The following is a 21,173-nucleotide window of genomic DNA, read 5'->3' as shown; positions in this document are numbered from 1 at the left end:
CATTGATTTAAGAGACAATCAAAATCATAATGTGTGAGAGGAGAATGCAGAGGTTATTACACCGGAAAGGATATCAAGGCAAAACCAGGTCCTTACAATCATGTTCTGTGTGCAAGTGAGCTTACCTTAAAGACCAATTTGATTTATAAAACTCAACTCGTATATCTCAACAAGTAACTTCAAACTGAAACCATTGATGACTTGATCAGTGGCATTTGCGTGCACCTCAGGCAGGTTACTTGTTTCACTTTGTGTTCTGACTGGTCTTTGCAATTACTTCTATGTTTCAATTGGTTTCACTTCACTTGGCAGAAAACAAGCTACAACTCGGGTTGAAAAAAATTGGGAGGACTAATAATTTTTGTGGCATGTTTGTCATTTACCACGGGAGTAAATAACTGACAAATAACATCGGCTCTTACTGACTCTGTGAAACAGCAGAGATAATTTAATATGACAGGAGTGTCACAAATATAATGTTGGTCAAAGTTAAAAGTGAAAAAATATAATTTTCAGTTCATCTGGAGGAATTTTACCTGCTTAGGAAAGTCAAGGTGTGCTTGCCGAGTCCCCTTATGTGGACCGTATGAGGCCAGATCCACCATATGCAGAGAAAATGTTTTTACAAGATGGAAAAATGTTCGTAAAGTACAGAACCGATGCTCAGCAAACATACACGCCTCTTAACTTTTAAATTAATACTTGTCCTCAAAGACATCTTGTTCGATCGAGGCGCAAAATATTTTAATTTTTATTGTTCAAGATTCAAGAAAGCCCTATATTAAATGGATCCCGCAAAAAATCTTGACAATTTACAACAATTTTCAAAACGACGCTAAATCCACATTGTTGATCATTTTGAAACGAGAGTATCCTCTCAAAAGATCGATGCTTCAAGCACTCGAAGCACAACATTGTTGGATCCAACTAACTTTGGCCTCCTCACATTGCATTGCTTTATTTTCGTGTCTGACTCGGCTATAATCGGCAATTATCGGTTATGATCGGAAATAGCCGCTCTCGATTGGCCACACATGATAGTTCATTTTGTCCAATGAAAAGCCAAGGCGGAGAAATCAAATAGTCCCAAAAGTCCGTTGGAATTTATTCACCGTTGGCATTCCCGCGCGACACAGGCAGTTCTTGTGCGGCTATTTTATCGTTTTATTTACGTTTTATTGAAATTTTAACGCGCTGATTGGTGATATACCACAACTATGAATGAACTCATCGGAAAAATCGTGGTGATCAAAAGGAATGGGGCGGATGGACCACAATTTCCATTAAGAACAACCGAATGTTTATTTGGAAGGTAAGCGTAGAGCTCTCACACTGCAACAAGTCTCATGCGAAAGTTAAAACGTTGACTATTTTTACATATTAATATATCTTTCAGTTTAAGGTTTAAGGATTATTCTTCTTTGCCACAGAAAACCGGCTTGTGACATAAGGATTCAATTGCCAAACGTTTCGTTGGAGCACGCTTTGGTAAAAGTCGAAGACAAAGACAAGGTAAAGTTTTTACTCTTGCCGTAATTTTCAGCGAAGTTAAGCATTGCCGATCGATTGTTGATATGGAAGAATATTCCCATCGCTTCACCTGTAGTTCAGTGACTCGAGTCCAATCAGGCAAACAGATCTCTCGCTTGTCGCCTCCGAAGTATGACAGGGGAAATGAAAAACAAACGAGTTTCCATCGTCGATTTGCAAGAATTTTTTTACTCGCTTCTACTGTAGTTCAGTGATTCGAGGCAAATGTCTCGCTCGCCGCATCCTAAATTAAAGAGCTTTCGGCCCTTTTATCGGGTTCGATTGAGATGCATCAAAGAGAATGTCTCTGCAACGGTAGTTGTTGTAGAGTAATCTCATAAACAATGTACAGTTCACCTTTGATGTGACTCGTTTCCAGATCATATCATATGGGCTTCCCACAGCCATGGATATTTTTTCAGACAGCTTTAACCTGTGACAGAAAAAAACTAAATTTACTGTATTCGTAAGTTGTGCAAAAATAAGTTGTTGACGGATAAAGCTACAGGTTGGTATGCTACAGTTTGGTATGCTTCTGCAAGGAAAGCACCCCAGCTGATTACACAATTGAGTTGCAGAGAGGAGAGTTGTTGGCCAAATTAAAATATTACGGTGTCAGTGTCTATTGTTTCTTTATCTGCTGTGCCAGTTTGACAGCTACTATTCAAAGAACAAACGTTTTTCTTCTCGTGATATCTTTGGAATTTGGGATGAACATTTTTGCTTATAGACTTTTTGCTGTTTAGTGTGATGAAACCATGCATATCAGATATAATTTTGCATTTATTTTCAACTGGCCAAAAGGGGATGTGTTGTTCATGAATACAGTTTCAGTTGCAAATGTCTGTTATAACTTGATAAATCAATGCCAAGAATAAGATGGAGTAATAAAGTTTCTGGAAGTAAATTTTAAATCATTTGTAAATAAACTGGAGTTTCACATTTCAACATTTTGGTTGCTATGACAACACATTGATTCAAAATGGCAACCAGGATTGCAGTAGATGTGACACTTTTGTTCATTTGTCAATTGTACAATACTGCAACAGTTTTATTAATTCAAATGGGATTATTTAGTGAGGTTAACATTTGCATGGAATAACACTGATGAACCATTTTGATGGTCCCCACTTATGTCCTAGGGAGGACAGAGAGGTAGACAACACCACCATGAAATATTTTGCTTCTTTACTAGACAAACATAAAAGACCCTCTACCCACTGCCATACTTTTCTTTGTTAATAAGACAGGAGAATTTGTGAACCGCAGTTCAAAATATATAGGATTTTCATATATTCATCGCCGTTGACTCATTGCCTCGTGGGTTTATTACAAACCACCATAATACCCAGATCCCAGTTGGCTTGTTAGCTCAGTTGGTAGAGCACTGCACCAGTTTTGCTGAGGTCATGGGTTAAAATCCTATACAGGCCTAAATTTTTTCTCTTTTGTTTTGTTTGTTTGTTTTTTTTTTTTTCAGGTTTTATTTTCACTACTGCTTAAGTAGTGCTCCCTACTGCAAACATCATTCTCATATGCAAGAATTTGTTCTGATTATAGAATAGTACCCTCCTGCTGAACTAGTAAGGAAAGGTTACTTGTCACTCACTTATGGGAGTTAAGTCAGTGGCTCAAATAATATGTCTAGTCTGCAATAATCAGCCATTTATAATTAAAGTGCACCTACACCCAAAACATTTTTTTCGCTTAACGAAGTAAGCTTATTTTTTTGAGTATTTTCTGCGCAAAAATTTTTTTATTTGCTCAAATCTTCAATTTTCTATGCCCAGTCAAAATACGGAAAATCGGCCGCCATCTTGCCCCACGACCGAGTTTAAAGAGGAATGGCTCTAGTGGGTAATGTGACGTCAAATCAAGAACACAAAAGTCTGCATTTCACACATTTTCACTTGTTTGGGAAGGTTGTAGTCGATAATTGTCCGAAAATATGCCGACTAAGTGTGTTGTAGAAGGATGTAGCAACGTGCGAAATTTGCAACAGGGCATCGCGCTTCATACATTCTTCATACAACACACCTAGTCGGCATATTTCGGACAATATCGACGACAATCTTCCCAAACAAGTGAAAATGTGTGAGATGCAGACTTTCGTGTTCTCGATTTGACGTCACATTACCCGCTAGAGCCATTCTTCTTTAAACTCGGTCGTGGGGCAAGATGGCGGCCGATTTTCCGTATTTTGACTGGGCATAGAAAATTAAAGATTTGAGCAAATTAAAAACTTTATGCACAGAAATACTCCAAAAAATAAGCTTATTTCGTTAAGCGAAAAAAAAATTTTGGGTTTAGGTGCACTTTAAGTTTTTCGCTTTTTTGTTTTCTTGCAGATAAGAATTGTCAACCTCAGCACATCTAACCAAACTCTTGTCAATGGGAAACCAATAACTGAGGCAGAGGTACAGCATTTAGATGTTTTCACAATAAGTGACAGGTCATTCAGATTTGAGTTTGCCTCACCAGTTTTGAAGAAAGCAAAGGAGAAATCACCCAAGGTATAGTTGTCTTTTTGTTGTTGTTTCTTGATCTGTTATGGCATTCAACCTCTCAGCCTTTAATACATTTATTCAGGGCTTGACAGTAACTTTTCAACTCACTAGCCAAGTGGCTACTGACAACTTAGATGTTACAACAATTTCAGTTTGTTTGTGAAGGGTTGTCTTATACACCCATACTAAGTTGATTAATTTGTAGCACATTGCTTTGTCAACTACCCAGTACCATAGATGAATCAAGTCAGATTGGTTTTATTAGACATGCATGTTTCTGTCAACGAAACATGTACAGTGTTGTCTGATCCATTTTAGCAAGAAAGCATGCTGTAAACCTTTAAACCCTGAGGATGACCAGAATCTAATTTCTCTTTTCATTAACACTGCTGAATCATTCTTTAAAATTATGAGAATAAACAAGATCATCAACAGCCTAAGAGGTTTTGATCATTTGACAAATTCTCCTTATTGGCACCAACGGAAATGTAGAGAGAAGAGTGCAGAGAATGTAGATCCTGATCAAGGCTGCACCCTAAGGAAAATTGAATGAAGTCCAGTGCTCTGAAACTGTGAAATCCAGGGTGCCCAGCATATGCTTTTTTATTTTATGAAAAAACTAAAATTCCTGAGTTGCCTAAGAGAAAAAGTAAGGTGCCAGGGGCCACTAGGTGCTGCTAAACCACAGCCTTGCTGATGGTTTGGTGTGAAGAGTTAATTCGGTCAGGGTTTATGATATAGGTGGCATCTACATGAATAATCAGATCTCTGAAAAGGGCAACAATGTATTAGTAGAAATAAAATTGTTTTGTACAGCATACTTGAGATCTCTTCAATGATTAACAATTATTCGCCAAAGTGGAGGTGAATATTGGTGGATATTTATCCAGCTGCAAAGCGATGCAGTAAATGTCGACCATTTTCATTGACACTGAGTTGAATAATTGTTTTAGCGTACCACACAGATACCAATTTAAAAAAAGTTTATTTCTGTCAATACATTGAAAAGTGGTTGGGAATTAAACTGTAGATTAATCACTTCAGTGCATTTAAGATATGAATCGTTTGACAAAAGTGATCAATCCGGTATTGGCGATAAACATTTTTAGGTGTGTGCAATTTTTCTGTTAAAACTGCCTTCTACTAGTTAGAATAAAAGGGCAGGGAGGGACATTCTAATATTTCTTTGAAAAGCAAACTATTGTCCTTTGAGTTAAACATTTAAGAAAACGTCAGGTTAATAATTTGATGATGGTTTGTTCTCTCCCTTTTCTATTTTTTTTTTCTTTCTGTGGTGTTGTTGTTGTATTTGCTCTCAGTTTCCTTTTCCTTATTCACCCTCAACCATTTTTCATCAACGTAAGTATAGGTAATCACATGATTTCAAGTGCAATTTGTAATAAGCACGAGTAAATTTTTCCAAAGACTAACAAAATTGTTACAATTTGTGGTCTTTGAAAAAATTTACAAGTGCTTATTTATTCCAAATTGCATGAGAAAATCATTTGATTATCTATTAATCATATACATCAAGAAATAGGAGGTAGCTTCTCATAACTACGCAGAAGAAAAGCGTGCGCATCACGTGCAAAAATAATTTATTCAAACCCTGCAAGTGACATTGACCTTGATATTAACATTGACAAATCATTCTGACCAATCAGAATGTCTGGTTTGTTTCTTTCTTTGTACTGAATTAACCCTCTTCTACACTGAATTAACTGAAAATTGCATTCATCTTAACCAATCAGAACTGAGAAATATTTTCATGTATATTAAATACGAAATTGAGTTTTTTTCTCTTCAAGTAATAAGCTCTTTAAAAATGTTCCTATTGCAGACTGACACCCGCCGCTCTGTCCCCTTGGCAAACACTCCCCCAGAGAGCCAAACTCCTAAAATGCCAGTTGCACTAAAAGGCAGCCCTCGAACTCCCGCCACTGGGGGAAGCCTCAAGGAAAACATACACCGGCTTCGTAGGTTTTCCATGCCTTTGCAAGAGGAGGATGAGAATTTAACTTCCCCAGCATCAAATAAGCCACCATTGTCCACGATATTTGTCAATGCTGAGCCTCAAGACAAAAGTTATCCCCAAGAAAGTACCGAACAAGTCAGTGTAGTAAAGTCTGTCGAGGAAGTAAAAGAGAAGACCAGAAGAAATTCTAAACGGGTCTCATTTGGACCGGTTCTCAGTCCTGAACAGTTCGACAAAGATCTACCTCCAGCTACTCCTGTGAGACGCGGTTCTACACCAAGGAGAGGAGCTGCTGCTTCTTCTGCCAAGAGAAGGAGATCGGTTCTGTCTGTACCAAAAACCGACTGCATAAGAGAAAATGATGAAGTTGACGAGGAAGTAGACTCAAACGCGAAGTCGTCAGAAGAACACCAGATTAATAACGAGCAAGTTAACTACAACTCAGAGTCTTTTGGTAATGAAACCGCTGCAGTGCAGGAAAAAGAACCAAGGTTTGTTGGGAACACACCTGAAAGTGGTCAGCCGTCGTCGGAACACGCTACCCCCAAAAGCACCAAACCTAAAAGCAGAAGATCATCCTCTCTATTCGAAGAAACAAAGTTAGAGCTCACTGGGACCAGCAGACTCACTGCATCAGGTGAAGTTGATCTTGTGACAGAGGAACGTAAAGACACAAGACGATTGTCACTGAGACTAGCGCAGAAAAGCCCTAGACAGCAATCTATAGTGCCCGAGATGGTCGCTTCTACAACTAATGACGATGAAGACATTGATGAAACTATTTTGGATAGCGATGATTACACTTCGGATGAAGAAGACTCAATGGGAGAAGAGACAAGAGAAGGAAAAGAGACGAAGCAGAACACACTACTTCAGAAAGGAGTTGAGCTACAGAAGGCAAAGAAGATGGCTACACCTATGAGAAATGAGATCGCAAATGGCGTCAGTCTCCGACAAACAAAAAAGAAGATGAAAACACCTTTAAGAAAAGAAATCGAAGAGGGTGTTCAATTAAACGAGACAAAGAAGAGCATGGCCACACCATTAAAGAAAGATATTGAAAATGGGACCACCCTTCGACAAATCAAAAAGAAAATGGCAACACCGTTGAAAAAAGAGATAAAAGAGGGAATCAAATTGCAACAGACAAAGAAGAAGATCGCGACACCCTTAAAGAAGGAAATTGAAAATGGGACAAGTCTTCGAGAAACCAAAAAGAAGATGGCGACACCCTTAAAGAAAGAAATCGAAAATGGGACAAGCCTCCGAGAAACCAAAAAGAAGATGGCCACACCCCTAAAGAAAGAAATCGAAAATGGGACAAGCCTTCGAGAAACCAAAAAGAAGATGGTCACACCCTTAAAGAAAGAAATCGAAAATGGAACAAGCCTTCGGCAAACCAAGAAGTTGATGGCCACACCGTTAAAGAAAGAGATAAAGGAGGGAATCAAGTTGCAACAGACGAAGAAGAGGATGGCGACGCCCTTAAAGAAAGAAATCGAAAATGGGACAAGCCTTCGAGAAACCAAAAAGAAGATGGCCACACCCCTAAAGAAAGAAATCGAAAATGGGACAAGCCTTCGAGAAACCAAAAAGAAGATGGCCACACCCCTAAAGAAAGAAATCGAAAATGGGACAAGCCTTCGAGAAACCAAAAAGAAGATGGCCACACCCTTAAAGAAGGAAATTGAAAATGGGACCAGCCTTCGACAAACTAAAAAGAAGATGGCAACTCCTCTCAGGACAGATATCTTGGAAGGCGTGAAATTGAGAGAGACAAACAAGAAGCTACAAACACCGGTCAGAAAAGCAATAGAGGATGGCGTCACCTTGAAGAAAACCAAGAATAAGCTTTCAACACCGTTGCAAAAAGCCATTCAAGCCAAACCAGAACTCCGACAGACCAAGAAAACTATGAACGCGCTGCTTCAGGACGATATCAAACAAGGTGTTGAACTCAGGAAAACAAAGGAGAGTATGCCACTTGAAGTTCAGATTGAGATCATCAAAGGAAGGAAACTGAAGCCAACCAAGAAGAGCTTGCCTACTCCTCTTAAGAAAGATATTGGTAAAGGAATAACTTTAAGAAAAACGAAGAAAAGCTTACCGACGCCACTGAAGGAGCAGATCAAAAAGGGTTTGCCTTTGCAAAAGACTAAGAAGAGCCTGCCCACTCCAGTGAGAAAACAGCTTGAAGGAAAAATCACACTGAAGTCCACAGTAAAGTCTGCGAAGAGAAAGAGAAGTGAAGGTGGAGTAAACGACCACGATGCAAAGAGAATGAAAACTTCACCTTCAGAAGAAGTGACTGAAGAAAGTGAAGAGGTCCAAGAAGCCCCGGGCAGAAGAGCCCTCAAGACTCCGCTCAGGAAAGCCATAATTGCAGGGAGAAAACTGCGACCCACCCGTCACCGTATGGCCACTCCACTTCGTAATGGGATCCACTCGAAACCAGCACTCAGAGCTGTTCGTCGAAAATCGTCATCTGTTCGAGACGAGATCAGACCGCGAAAACCCACATACGCAGAAATCGTTAAAAGAGCTAAAATGACTGCTGTGAGGAGGTCGTCCAAGGGAACGTCATTCAAGTTTGGAAAAACAGCACCAATGTGTAACAAGGTATGTTTATGTTATGGCGTATTTTTAATCAGTCAATATTAAGTTTTACTGGTAGATACGAATCCCACATTATTCAAAGTTCTTATTTTCAACACTACATAGCAGCTCATCGAGTACACTTTGTTTAAACTTGCAGGCTGAAGCTGTTCCACCCGCTGATATTGCTGATGCTGTTGCAGCAGATCACGGTAAGTTCGCCCTTTTCCTCAACTGGAGACTAGTATAAGCTGGCGACGCGTCTTGATGTACATTTCATGCTGGTAAATCGGGTGTACAATAGACAATATTCGTGTTCCCCGACGGCCCTGGGACGAGTAAGCGCTTGCGCGTGAATGCGAGGCTAATGCCGGGGAAACTGGCTGCGAAGTACAAGAAAGTTATGGCCGATTTGGTAGAAATGGAAGTAAATTTTAAAAACTGGAAGGTTCCAGAGCTTAAAAAATACCTGCAGGCTCGAGGAATATGTCTCCAGCTAAAAGAAGGAAGAATTAGTCGAACTGACAGAAAAAGCCCACGAACTCGCTCTCGAATTGACCGACGACTGTGAGTCCATAAGTGATGTTGTGAATGCGAACTCGGGTTGGTTACATGAGATGGTTTAATCCAGATGATTTCTAACCTTCGATTGGTTAGGTTTAGTTGCCTTCTGAATTCTGTTTGTCGTGGAAGCATTCTTCAAACGTTTCGTCTCCGGATCCTGGCGTTGTTTCACTTCTTTTCGTTGGAGATGTTTAGGAAATCAAATATCGTAGGAACAGGGTTTGCCTTTCTTGGCTCTAACCCTCCTACAAAGTGTTAAGAGCATATACCAGCATGCCTTGTGACATTTAGGCTTTCCAGCCGGCATGCTGCGCTCCACCTTCGATGTCTTTCCTGTTCACTTATCCCAGGAGCGTACTGTTTGTTTTCGTCATTTGTTGGCAACAGTGGAAAGTAACATTTGCAACTTCGGGGTATTTGATTGCGTTATTTTCTTAGCCTCGCTGTTGGTACAGTTGTAGGCATAACAATGATGTTTCGGCATTTTTCGCGAAATCGAAGAAATCACTTCTTAAACACTACAAGTCTCTTCAACTTTTCCCCGCATTAGCCTCGCATTCATTCTCAGGACCTTGTCGTTCCAGGACCGTCGGGGAATGCGAATGTTGTCTATTGCTTATTAAATTTTCAACTCCGACTATTAGCTTTTATTAAAAACTGGATCATTGGAAAATGCTATTCGATACTTTTTATTGGCCTAGCCATTATGGTATATGAGCCAATATACCATAATCTATTACATAGATTATTGTAATATCGGTTTCTTCTTACAAAATAAAGTCAAGAAGATTTGTCTAATATCTTGAGGAGTCTTTTTGTTTTGTTTTCTTTTTTTTTTTTTTTTTAATAAAACAACTATTCCACTCGCGCTTGTTGGATATGTGATGTTTATAGCCAACTCGGCGGTACGCGCCTCGTTGGCTATCTATCATCTCATATCCAACGCGCGCTCGTGGAATAATTGTTAAATATTCCGAGTCACCTTATGGAGATGCATTGGGCCAACTTTTACGGAGCTGACAAAAGGCTCCAAATATCCAAATGTTCTGGATTGTGTGAAATCTAATAAAACAATTGTTCCATTCGCGGTTGCTGGATACGAGACTAGTCATAGCCAAAGCTCATGGAATAATTATTGATTATAGTAATGAAATTTTCGTTTTACTGGACCTAACCTGAAATGTAGGCGGAAATTTGGGACGTTATTTTCTTCAACTGGATTTTTCTCTTTTAAAAAGAAACTTTTTATTAGACTGAACAGTTCACCAAGAGCTATTTGTTGACTGGAGTATTTTTTCACTTAGAATTCCCGTGCGCTGTCGTGATTGATATACATTTTATAGAAATTTCAACCTCATGTAACTAGCTCTTTTAACTCACCTTGTATTAGTTATATTCGCTTTGCAAAAGCTTGCTAAACAAGTCAAACAAGAGGACTTCACTCAGTTTGGTGTCATGTTTTGGCGTTCGACCCCTATCCTTTTTCTGACGCCCTCTTTCAGATACTCTATAACTTACATGAGTTGTATTTCGACAGAGGTCCCCAGCAAACCTATCAACGAACCTCGGTCAATCCAGAAGCGGAGAAGTACCCGGCTTCACAGCAAGGACGCTCCTCAAGTGATGATCGACAGTGTGCAAAGTTCCCCAGTGACCAACGAGAACGCTGCAAACAGTACATGGATGTCGAGCCTCGCACGAGCCACAAATGGCGTAAAAGCACGTGCCACACCCGTAGAAGACTTGGAGGGCCTGGCAGAAATGTTCGCTACCCCACCGATGGTTGTCTTAAGCAACAAGGATGTATCCAAACAAGAAAAAGGAAACCGCTGGTTGTCGAGTCTTGCCAAAGCAACGAAAGCCCCACGCAAACGTGGAATGGCTGTCGAAGATTTCGAAGGAGTGCCTGAAATGTTTGCAACACCACCATCCATCTCCGTGGCCGCACCAAACACCGCCACAGAGGACGAGCTCACTTTAAGTCCTGATGAGCGAGACTTAAACTTGACAGAATCCTTGAAACCATCAAAGACGCCATCTTTGAGATCTTTTGGAGAAGATACGGAGTTTGTTCAGATAGTAACCCCTATAAACAGCTCTCGCACCCCGTCGTTAAGATCCAGTAATTCACAAACTGTCAAGAGTGCTGTAACTCCAGAGGTATTGCTGGAAATGAAGGAAGCGATAATGACACGGAAGACACCATCATTGCGAAGTTCAGCCAACGATGCTGTTACAGTGCAAGTTGTGACTCCGCTGCAACCCTCTCGTACGCCATCTCTTCGTTCTGCCAAGCGGCAAACGTCTATTTTCTCCAGCGAGTCTCCAGACATTAAAATGGACGTTGTACAGCCAAAAGTTCCAACCAAAACCCCATCTATGCGTTCATCAGCTCAAGTGAAGACAGTTTCAGCCAAAAAAGTTAAGAAACCCAGTGCCACTGACCGAAAGAGTTTAGGTTTGCAAGGCCTCGCTCGACTGATGAAGGTGCCAAAAGATAACAATGCCGTAGAGAATGTCGAAGATTTCTTTGCTCCCGGCGTTTTTGCTTCTCCTAAGCTGCAACCCAAACGTTACTCGCGTAAAAGCGAGGGGTTACAAGGAGTTGCCAGGCTGTTGAGAACACCAGGTGATATTGGCGAAGAAGCCATTGTAGAGAGCCCAAAGTTTGTCGGTATCAAGCAGATGATGAGAACCGAGAAAGCTGTGGTCAGTCCGAACTTTGTTGGGCTTAGGACGCTGATGCAGACACCTAAAAGTTCTGAAAGAGCTGTGGAACCCGAGGAACACTTCGTATCAGATTTATTTTTGCCTCCTGTTGAGGATTCCTCCCGAGACACGACTCCAACCGTTGGTCAAGGTGGGTGTGATAAGGAGCACGATGTCCGGACTATCAACTTCATTTCTTCAGAATTCCAGGAAAAGACAGCTGAAGCATCAGAGGACGTTAGCTCCGAAACTGTACCAAAAGTGACTCGAGCCAAGCGTAAGGCAACCGAGAAACTGCCTGAACCAGTGCCTAAAAGAGGGCGCTCTACTCGTGCAGCTGCAAAACAAGGCAGCGAAGGCAAAACAGAAACTCGATCCAATCCGAAAGTTGTGCAAAGAAAGATCACCACAAGAAGTAAAAAGAGTTCAGCAGCAAGCCTACCGAACACGCCGAAACCAATGGCATTTAAGCGCACGCAATTAGATCCAATTATTGAAGTTCTCTCTCCTTTGCCTTCGATTCATCAGACGGTCGTGGTCGCTGCCTCCCTTACGTTGCTTGGGCCAGGAGCAGTAGAGAAAGCCCCTACCCGGGGAAGAGCGGAGGAAACAACAGAGTTCAAAGCGCAGCAAAAGGAGCCTTCACGATCTTCTCGTCGTGGGATCCGTGCTAAAGCCAGAACAGATTCCTCCTCAGAAGAGTGCGGTGGAGATGAAGTCGCAGAAAAGCGTGAAGGTACTAAGAGAAGGCTAAAAGCAAAAGTGGAAGAAAACTGCGGCAGCAGTAGTGATGTACAGAAAGCTGAGGAAGAGACCCGTAAGAGTGGTAGTAAAGCGAGAGCAACGCGTGGTTCTCAACATGTTGCGGGGCCAAGGACGACAAGAGGCGGCCGCAACCGAAGAGCTGAAGTTGCAGGGGTTGAAGATAAAGCTGTGAATAGTGAAGCTGCCGACGAAACTATTGACAATTCCACAACCACGCGCTCTCGACGAAAAGCCAGGACTACCGAAGAATCTGCCTCAGTTGCGTCTGAGGAGAAGGGTACTGGAAGTGAAAAAGTCCAAGAAAAAGACGCAGAAGCAACAAACGTAAGGAGTACTCGGTCAAGAAAGGCAGTCGGCAAAAATAAACCTGTTGATGAAGACAAGCTGCCCCAAAACAGTCGAGCAAAGCGAAGTAAGAAAGAGAGCGTCGTTAAAACAGATGAAGACACAAAATCGGAAGAGGCTTCCTTGAAACAGAGATCCACGAGACGTACGCGAGGAAATCCCGTTGAGAAAATCGTTCCCAACGGCAGCGTTGCCTCACTTCAGGAGGTTGAAATTTTTCAATCAGAGAGTTCCATGAATAAAGCTGGGGGTAAGCGGGAGCCTAAAGGAAAAGCACCAGAAGAGCCTAGAACAACACGGTCAACAAGAAGTGCAAACCCGGCCAAAATTAAAGCAGCAGTTGAACCGCAGCAACCCGTACGTTCAACTCGAGGGAAGAAGAGGCAACTTCGGGAAGAGGAGGTTGCTGTACCGGCCGCTCCAGAGGCCAAAAGGACCCGCTCAAGTACACGACTGCAAGATGTTAAGCCACCACAAACCAGGTCGCTGCGCTCTCGAAAGTAGTGGTTGACAATAGTATTCCATGATAATGTTTATGTTCCTGGCACCACTTTGCTGAAAAAGACTGATTAAATCAGTCCTAAAGTTTTTTTTTTTTTTGCACGCATGATTATATTCACATCCATCCGCAAACAAGTTGCATGGACAAAGCCGAGAAAAACTTTGATCGTACATTAATCCGTTGTAAATACTTGATTGCAAACATTCTTTCTTAAAAATTTCAAAGAAAAAGCTAGTTCCAAATTTAAGTTCTATAAATTTCTGTATTTTTATACGTTTTACGGTATTTGACTTTTCAATTAACAGGGTTTTAAGGAGAGGTTCTTGTAAAGAAATTGCGATCTTATCTGCTGCAGTTCTGCTAACGAGAATTGAAATAGGATCTACAGATCTGTTTTATCGAGCCGTTGCCCTAATTATGGCTGCAATTTTATCAGAACCATCAAGTCGCGTTACTTTACGGAAATCAAATTTGTTTAATTTGTCGGTTTGTCATTTATCAGGTATGTAACTATACGCTTTTATTTCACATGTATAACATATTTTATGATTTTTGGCTAAATCTGTTTCAACGCGGAGATGAAAAATGCGCTTTTGTAGTGCGAGTTCCCTGCAGAAATCGGGCAACGACCCAGAACATATTCCACTTCAAATGGAACAAAACGTGTATGTCATGCCATATAAATATCCTCAAGGTATATTAAACTTAGTTTGTTCATAGGCAATTGTTGCCAGTACAAATTTTTTTATTCAAAGAAGAATTGTCAGACCCCAATACAGAATTTTTTCTTCATGTTTCTCTTTGTGCAGTAGTAATCAATGCCCTCATCTTCGCCCATCGAGAACGTGAATCTTCTGGCGAATAGGGAAAAAAAAAAAGAATTGAAGATTACCTTAATTTCTACGAGTAAGCGCCCACCCCCTGGGCCAAAATGTCAACAACGAGCCCTCCTTTCTCACATGAATAGTAGGGATACAAGATAATACTCTTTGTTTTGCCACTACTCGTAGGTGTCAAGCTTCAACTGAAACGGAGTCAGTACAGGGAAATCATTTATTTTCCCTGACGTCACTTCCAGTTATCTTTCTACTGCTGTGCTTACTTAATAGGCGCCCCTCTTCCATATAAGCAACCATTCTCTTAGCCGTAACAGTATGTTGAAAAAAGTACTGGTCACTGCACCTTTCCATAACATTGCAACTCTGAGGTTCAGTGTCGCGTTTGCGATTTCATTTTGTGCTATCGCAAATTACCAATCGAACGAACTTGATCGAGATCCTCCAGTAAAAAATTCAGGACGTGATCTTTTGATCAGCTATGCAAGAATCGACATAAGCTTGTAAATGCCAACATCCACGTTTTTAAAAACTGAATGAATTAATTGGATCAGGTTAGCAGTGGACATCCCACGGGATGGTTCTTGATCCACTTTTGTCAGGTTCAATTGGACTTTAGTAAGTTTGTTGTTATGTGGGAATAAAAGTCGGAGAACTTGTGGGAAGGAGGGGAAACAATAAGTTCAACCCCGTCAGGGGCCCGAGAATCGAACCCAGGCCACTGCGTTCAGAACTGCGCAATCCTGTTGCCCCAGATTTACTTGAGTACAAAATCCAATATTTGTTCGTCGTCAGAAATATTGCTGAAGGTTCAGGGTTTATCCAGTAGTAGGAAAACTAAAAAAATCAGGATGATAATCCCATATGAAAAACTGTGCTTGGATTGGAACGAGTGCTCCAAATGTTACAACTGAGGAAGAATAATGAGCCCCAGATTATTGTACATACTAAAAACATACTAAAACAGGGGCGGATCCAATAATTTTTGATTAGGGGGGGGGGGTTCAAACTTTGGTTCAGAAAGGACTGTTGGACTCTTTTGAGGCAAATAACTTCTTCCCCACACCACCAGTTATGGTTGCACGTTATAATTCCTTGGTCGCTTAGCGTTTACTTGGATTAATTAAAAAGATCATGATCAGCTAGTTAAAAAGTGATATACGATCCTATCGATGTAAGAATTTCAATTTCAAAGTTGTAAGCGTCAGGTCTGTTAGGGGGGGTCCGGACCCCCTGGATCCGCTACTGCTAAAACGCCAACCAGACACACTTGGTTGCTCATATTTGAAGTTGCCTATTTGAAGTGTTGTTTTAACGAGGGTCAACTGGTGCTCATTACTAAATAATTGGTTACTGGCGAAACTAATGGACGGTTTACGGCGATGCGTTCATTTTAGGAAATAAATTTCGGGAAAATAAATGTTCGCTTACCCCTGTAGTCAAGTCCAAGAAATGTAATCAGTTGTGCTGCTTCATTTTCTTCCCATGCTGTCCAGTTTTCCATTGAGATAGAGGTCAAATGTTCCTGTACAACATGACACAGAGGAGTCTTATTGGACCACATATGAAATGAGGAACCCGGTTCGGTTGACGAACTTTCTCGTGACAATCGTCCATAGTCGTCTTCATAACCCGCACGAGATTTGGTAAGTAGCAAAAAGAGTTCGCATGAAAATTTCTGAGAATTTCACAATATTGGCAATGCAGGATACAAGGCATCTCGCGCGTGATTTTAATCACGTGATTTTAATTTTCAGCCGTGCTGCTTCATTTTCTTTCCGCGTGCTGACTGCGTCGGATGCCCTCTTTATGAAAATTGGGCAAGAGTCAGCTTTCGCATCGTTACGACTCTCGTATTCATTATAGCATGGCATTAAAAAACATCGAGAACGACTTCAACGTATGACACATCAACTGTTAGTGTCTTTCAGTAAATTATGAAATAAAATTATTGCATCGTAAGAAAGAGGAATATATTCACGATTAGACCTTGACTAGACTGGGTACCTGCAGCTTGTCTGTGCGAAGGAGAGCCTTTTGATTCTCCTGATTTTCACACACAAGCGTCAGCAGGCAGGCAGCTGTAGAACGTCTCTAGAAAATAAAAGGTAGGTTAGTTGTAATATATAAGCGCTAAGGCCCCTTGAGTTTTGGAAAGCGTGCACGGGGTTCATGTTGTGGTTTGGTTGAGCTCCAAATAATACATATTTATTTTCATCGAAGATGGAAACACCTAGACCAGCATCTGCAAGTAAGGTAGTAGTAAATTAAAAAGGTTTTCTAAAAATTGAGTCTTGCAATGGCATATACAGGCCTTTGGGGACATGCTGGTTCTTTTATGATCAGCACAGAGAGGGCTGGGTCCTATCCAATGCACTCTGGAGTCTCGCCCTTAATATACGCCCTCTTTGCAAGAGAGACAATCATCTTAAGCTGAAAGACTCTATCCGAGAAGTTCACCTAGTACTCCTAGGATTTGTTCTAGTTACTCGAAATAAAAAGCTTACTCGAAGCACAGTTCATATCGTTGCCTAATTGAGTGATCGAGTATCTTTAGTGCCAAGTAACTATAAAAAAAAAAACAATCAGCTATAGAACGAGGCTAGCTTAATATCACAAAGAGACAGTTACAGCAAGTTGTGGTTTGATTCTAAACAGGATTATTTGTATTCGTGCCTAGGAGTTAGTTTGTTAGGAAATGGAGACGAAATGTAGATGTGAAAAACTTTCAGCGGGGTAAAACGCGTAAGACCAATTCACTGAATGGAACTTGACAAATCTCATCGGCCAAGATCAAGAGACGAGATTTCCTCAGCAATCACATGGTATTACATGGTGCCGTTAAGACAAAACTAACGTAATATTCACAGATTAATTTCAGCATTCAATTGAAATTGTACATACAGAGTTGTGTTTTACCAGAGCAGTGTAGTCCGGCTCATTGTCAGTTGTGCTTAGAAACTCTGTAAGTTTCTCAAGAAGACCATACATTCTGAAATCAGAAGGTCATCATAGGACTGGTTCAGATATACTCTATAAAAAGATTCTTGTTTAAATTGTTCCCTAAGCTTACGTATGGATAATCCTCTTATGTGATGCCGGCTTGTTAACTTTCTTTAGCTCTATCTACGATGTGACTTTTTTTACCTCAATTTAATTCTTCTCAGCAAAATAATTACAGTCTAAAGTTCCTCGCAACTCGAGCCACAAAGATAGACAGAAAGGCTAAGCTAATAAGAAAACCAGAATTTTGACTCAAAATTCGTCAGTAGCACAGTATTGACGACTAGATCCATTGATTCAAAGAGCGATCGAATTTAAGTCAGTCAGTTTTTTTTACACCTTTATGTAAATAACATACCTTGCTTTATCCTGATTTTCTCTGTTTGCACAACATATTTCACCAATTGCATGAACTGTGAGCTAAAAGGTGAATTGACAATTGCGTTTAATAAATTGCGTCGGCTGACGAGGTTCTCGCTGACAATATTTTCATAGATCACGATAGTAGTTTAGTGCGTCGAAAGTAAACGAAAATCTCGTTTGTCCCGAGTAGAGTGATGTGAATTATAGAAATATTTATTTGTTTTGGCTTTGTTTTCCTTTGACTTTTGCGCCATGAAACTTTTTAGAATCAATGATTATAAGAAGGAACCTTACTGGTGCAAGAAGTGATCGCGAGTTATCCGTGAGCAAACTGATATCGTGAAGAGGAAAAAATTAGTTCCACTAATTCAGCGTGTGTATCGCCGATATTTGATGAGATAATCATCAATTCAAAATTCACTTAATTAAGATGAACATTGCACACATCATTGATGATTAAAGCTAAATTTCATACCATTTTCAGGGCAGTTGCTTCATTTGGATCATTTAACAGACTGAGTAAATTGACGAACTGGTTACCAGCAAACTTAGCCACCGACGGACCTCCTGAGGAACAGATATTGAACAATTTGTGAGCGCTAATGAAACACAAAAGCGAGAAAACGAAGGGAATTGGTTTATCTTTCTTCATTTCATATTTGGTCTGTATTCTGCTACAACTGAGCAAAGGTGACCGAATCATGTTAACTGATATGTGTGAAATTTCTGCAGGGTACTAACTAACTTATGCAATTTTCAGTTCGAGTGGGCGGAGGGGCGTGGCGGAGGATTTTGAGGTAGATAACATGGTTCTCAGGGGAACGAGGAGGGAATCGGTCGTCGCCAATAGAGTATAAAGGGAGGACTGTAGAAAATTGGCTGCCAATTAATTGTCAACGAGGGGAGAGGATCACAAGGATATTTCAGAGACCTCTGGGAGGATCAAGTAGATTTTAACGCAACAGGAAAATAAAGCCGAACAAATTGAAGCGTAAGTATCAAAATTAACACAATTCGGGCACTTTTCAAAAAGTGGTCACTCTGTATTAAGCAAATAAAAAATCTGAAAATAGCTGAACATTTCTTGAAAAAATAGGAATTTATTGTGTCGTATGCCCTTCGTTTGCGTTGGTAACTGCCAAAAAATTTTAAAATGTGAGTGGAGAGTATATCGACAAAATAAGTGGCCATAGCACTATTGATTACGTTCTCGTAAAATAGTTTAATAGGATAATGATGTTATTTAGCACAAATAAAAAGAACACCAAAAAAATGTTTGTGGAGAAGTATATGTTAAAAAAAAATTTTTGCTGAAGAAAATTTCTCATACCCCCCTCCAGAAAAATAATGGTCCGTCCCTTACTGATTCGTGGATGGATATTTGAGTGATTTTAAATGCGAAAAAAATACAGGTTTACACTGACTTCAGTGATTCGCATACAGATTTTCTGATTTGACCAGAGGTTGCAAATTTTTTAAGCGATCTTCATTGCCTTTTTATTCCTTTTTTTTCTGTTTTGTTCCTTTTTACTGAAACTGGAAACCCTGCAGAATTTTCAGGTCAAATGAAAGTCGTTTACACCATAGCAGCACGTACCTGACCAAGACAGATGTCCAAGGTCTTTAATGGCTGCAAATAAAACAAAGAAGTTAGATCACACTTACGCTGGCTTCACCAAGGGTTTCCACGATGAGTGGCTGGCGATGGTGTAATACTGCAGGAAATGGGGTTGCTGAGCCCCTTTCCCTCGGGGAGTCTGGGGGCATCTTGAACGGACGGCGAAAGACCCTTTGTGTAATTTCGTTCCCAGATCCTACCGTGTAATTGTAACTAAATCGTATCGTGAAAGTCAGGGTACCCTCGATAACCCCTGGTAACCTGAATTGTGTGTTGTGTGTACGTCTGCTCAAAAAGAGTAAAACAATATTTTGTGATACTGTAATCCCATGATCCTACCGCATTGATGGTTATCCTTCCCTCAGATGGCAATTCTGATCGATATGTATAATTTTTATGGCGCTCTTAATGAAGTTGAAACTAACTGATGGGGCCGGGCATTCGGGTCTATTAGAAACCGCAAAACCGTAGAAAAAGTCATCCAAAACCACAAAACTGCGCAAAACAATTCGATCAAAACCGAAAATCGCATGCAAAACCTTCTAAACTGATAAATTTTCATTAGAAACCAAGTCAGTGTGTCTTAAACGCCCGACTTTCTTGCGTCAAAATGATGTTACTCTTTTACACCAAAAAATCTCCAGTAGAGAAACGTGCGTTACTGCAATTCTTCCACCATATCCCTCGAGCCCTCCTCCCCACCCTTGATATCTGCCATAGTCCACTATAGGTAGGTAGGTAGGTAACTTTATTTCAACTCGGGTTGTTGAGGCTGATTAGGCCCCTAGCAATACATGCTAATATGCCGAGTAAAGTATAAAAATATCAACAACAAAAAATAAAATAAAATAAAATAAAAAAAAAAGAAAAGAAAAGAAAACTGTTGATCTCTTCCTCCCAAATATGCTACTGTACCTAGTCCAAGATGTGCATACAAACAAACGTACCAGAAACCTACGGTATACATTGTTGTGCACTCAAAAGTCACAGTGCAACTTGAAGAAAAGAAGTTGATTTTTTACCTTGTTTTCTTTCGGAAATGTTGGATGAAGAAGCAAGCATTTTCATGGCCAGCAGAATGTCTCTTTCGAATAAGTTTTCATTAACTAGGGTTCCTACATCTTCCACCTGAGTGACTACAAAAAAAGCACGAAGCATATTATTTGATTAAATTTATGTGGAATGAATGAATTAGTACCTGATCTCAAAGAAAAACTAAGCTATACACATTTAAATTATAGTACATAATCTTGTAAAGCATGATTATTTAGGTATAATCAAGAGATCATGATCTCTTGGTATAACATGAATTTGTAATCATTCAGTTTTCTTTCATAGTTAATGCATATGGTTCTCCACCGACGGTCTTGTATCAGTAATTTTTTTTTTTTATTTTTTTTTTATAATATTCAATGCGCAAGTATTGTTATAATAAACTAAAAGCACTAAAATAACTATCTTTTCACAAATCATAATGCAAAGGCGTAGCCAGCCTACAGAACTGCACGCCCATTTAATTTTTATAACATGACTCTTCCAAACTGTGAAACAAAAAATAAACTTTCTTAGAGTGCAGACCATAGTTAGTAGCAAGTCAAAAATCTGACAATGCCCTTGGAATCACTTACTGTCTCTGCTTGTTCGCTCTTTAAACTCTTGAACACCTGCTCTAAATTTCTTCGAAATCCAGTTCATTTTGAGGTAACTTAAGAAACGTTCATTGAAATTAAGACGTTAAAATCGGAAAGAAAGGGCGACGGAGAACAGTTGTATGACTTTATTGCGTAATAAAGAGGACTTGAGCTCGCGCTTCCTTCGTACTGTCTTGTTGTTTGACGAATTCAGAATTATTTTCATATGA

At 40.2% G+C, this 21,173-nt stretch overlaps 2 protein-coding genes across 4 annotated transcripts; one reads left to right on the top strand and one right to left on the bottom strand.

The window, feature by feature from the left end:
• Positions 1-1,109: 1,109 nt before the first annotated feature.
• Positions 1,110-14,288, top strand: LOC111336032 (uncharacterized). The gene is made up of 6 exons (XM_022942049.2): positions 1,110-1,312; positions 1,431-1,512; positions 3,879-4,043; positions 5,878-8,631; positions 8,768-8,819; positions 10,709-14,288. Exons 1-6 carry the CDS (start codon positions 1,218-1,220, stop codon positions 13,492-13,494), a joined length of 5,934 nt encoding a protein of 1,977 aa, XP_022797784.2. The 5' UTR covers positions 1,110-1,217; the 3' UTR covers positions 13,495-14,288.
• On the bottom strand, positions 13,758-21,088 carry LOC111336014 (armadillo-like helical domain-containing protein 2). Of its 3 annotated transcripts, none has more exons than XM_088755018.1 (9): positions 20,941-21,088; positions 20,335-20,448; positions 19,292-19,324; positions 18,170-18,261; positions 17,690-17,751; positions 17,233-17,320; positions 16,336-16,422; positions 15,760-15,853; positions 13,758-14,346 (listed from the first exon to the last, which is right to left on the bottom strand). In XM_088755018.1, the coding sequence occupies exons 1-9, from the start codon at positions 21,005-21,007 to the stop codon at positions 14,282-14,284; spliced, it is 702 nt and encodes a 233-aa protein (XP_088611144.1). In that variant the 5' UTR covers positions 21,008-21,088; the 3' UTR covers positions 13,758-14,281. The 3 variants fall into 3 exon arrangements, with proteins under 3 accessions (XP_088611144.1, XP_022797765.2, XP_088611155.1); XM_022942030.2 differs by having other exon boundaries at positions 17,248-17,320; XM_088755029.1 differs by lacking the exon at positions 13,758-14,346 and having other exon boundaries at positions 15,334-15,853.
• Between the last annotated feature and the right edge of the window lie 85 nt (positions 21,089-21,173).

This window comes from Stylophora pistillata, chromosome 1 (assembly GCF_964205215.1).
Source record: "Stylophora pistillata chromosome 1, jaStyPist1.2, whole genome shotgun sequence".
NCBI lineage: Eukaryota > Metazoa > Cnidaria > Anthozoa > Scleractinia > Pocilloporidae > Stylophora > Stylophora pistillata.
Note: the sequence above shows the minus strand (reverse complement) of the source record. Positions and strands in the feature narration are given on the sequence as shown.

What these genes read in the sequence shown, in the direction of transcription:
- LOC111336032 (XM_022942049.2), top strand. Translation starts at nt 1,218, where the DNA reads ATGAATGAACTCATCGGAAAAATCGTGGTGATCAAAAGGAATGGGGCG. An exon ending in ACCGAATGTTTATTTGGAAG is followed by an intron (nt 1,313 to 1,430) that starts GTAAGCGTAGAG and finishes TCTTTGCCACAG; the next exon opens with AAAACCGGCTTGTGACATAA. An exon ending in CAGCACCAATGTGTAACAAG is followed by an intron (nt 8,632 to 8,767) that starts GTATGTTTATGT and finishes TTAAACTTGCAG; the next exon opens with GCTGAAGCTGTTCCACCCGC.
- LOC111336014 (XM_088755018.1), bottom strand. Translation starts at nt 21,007, where the DNA reads ATGAACTGGATTTCGAAGAAATTTAGAGCAGGTGTTCAAGAGTTTAAA. An exon ending in TGGACATCTGTCTTGGTCAG is followed by an intron (nt 18,262 to 19,291) that starts GTACGTGCTGCT and finishes TCTGTTCCTCAG; the next exon opens with GAGGTCCGTCGGTGGCTAAG. An exon ending in TTCGCACAGACAAGCTGCAG is followed by an intron (nt 15,854 to 16,335) that starts GTACCCAGTCTA and finishes CATGTTGTACAG; the next exon opens with GAACATTTGACCTCTATCTC.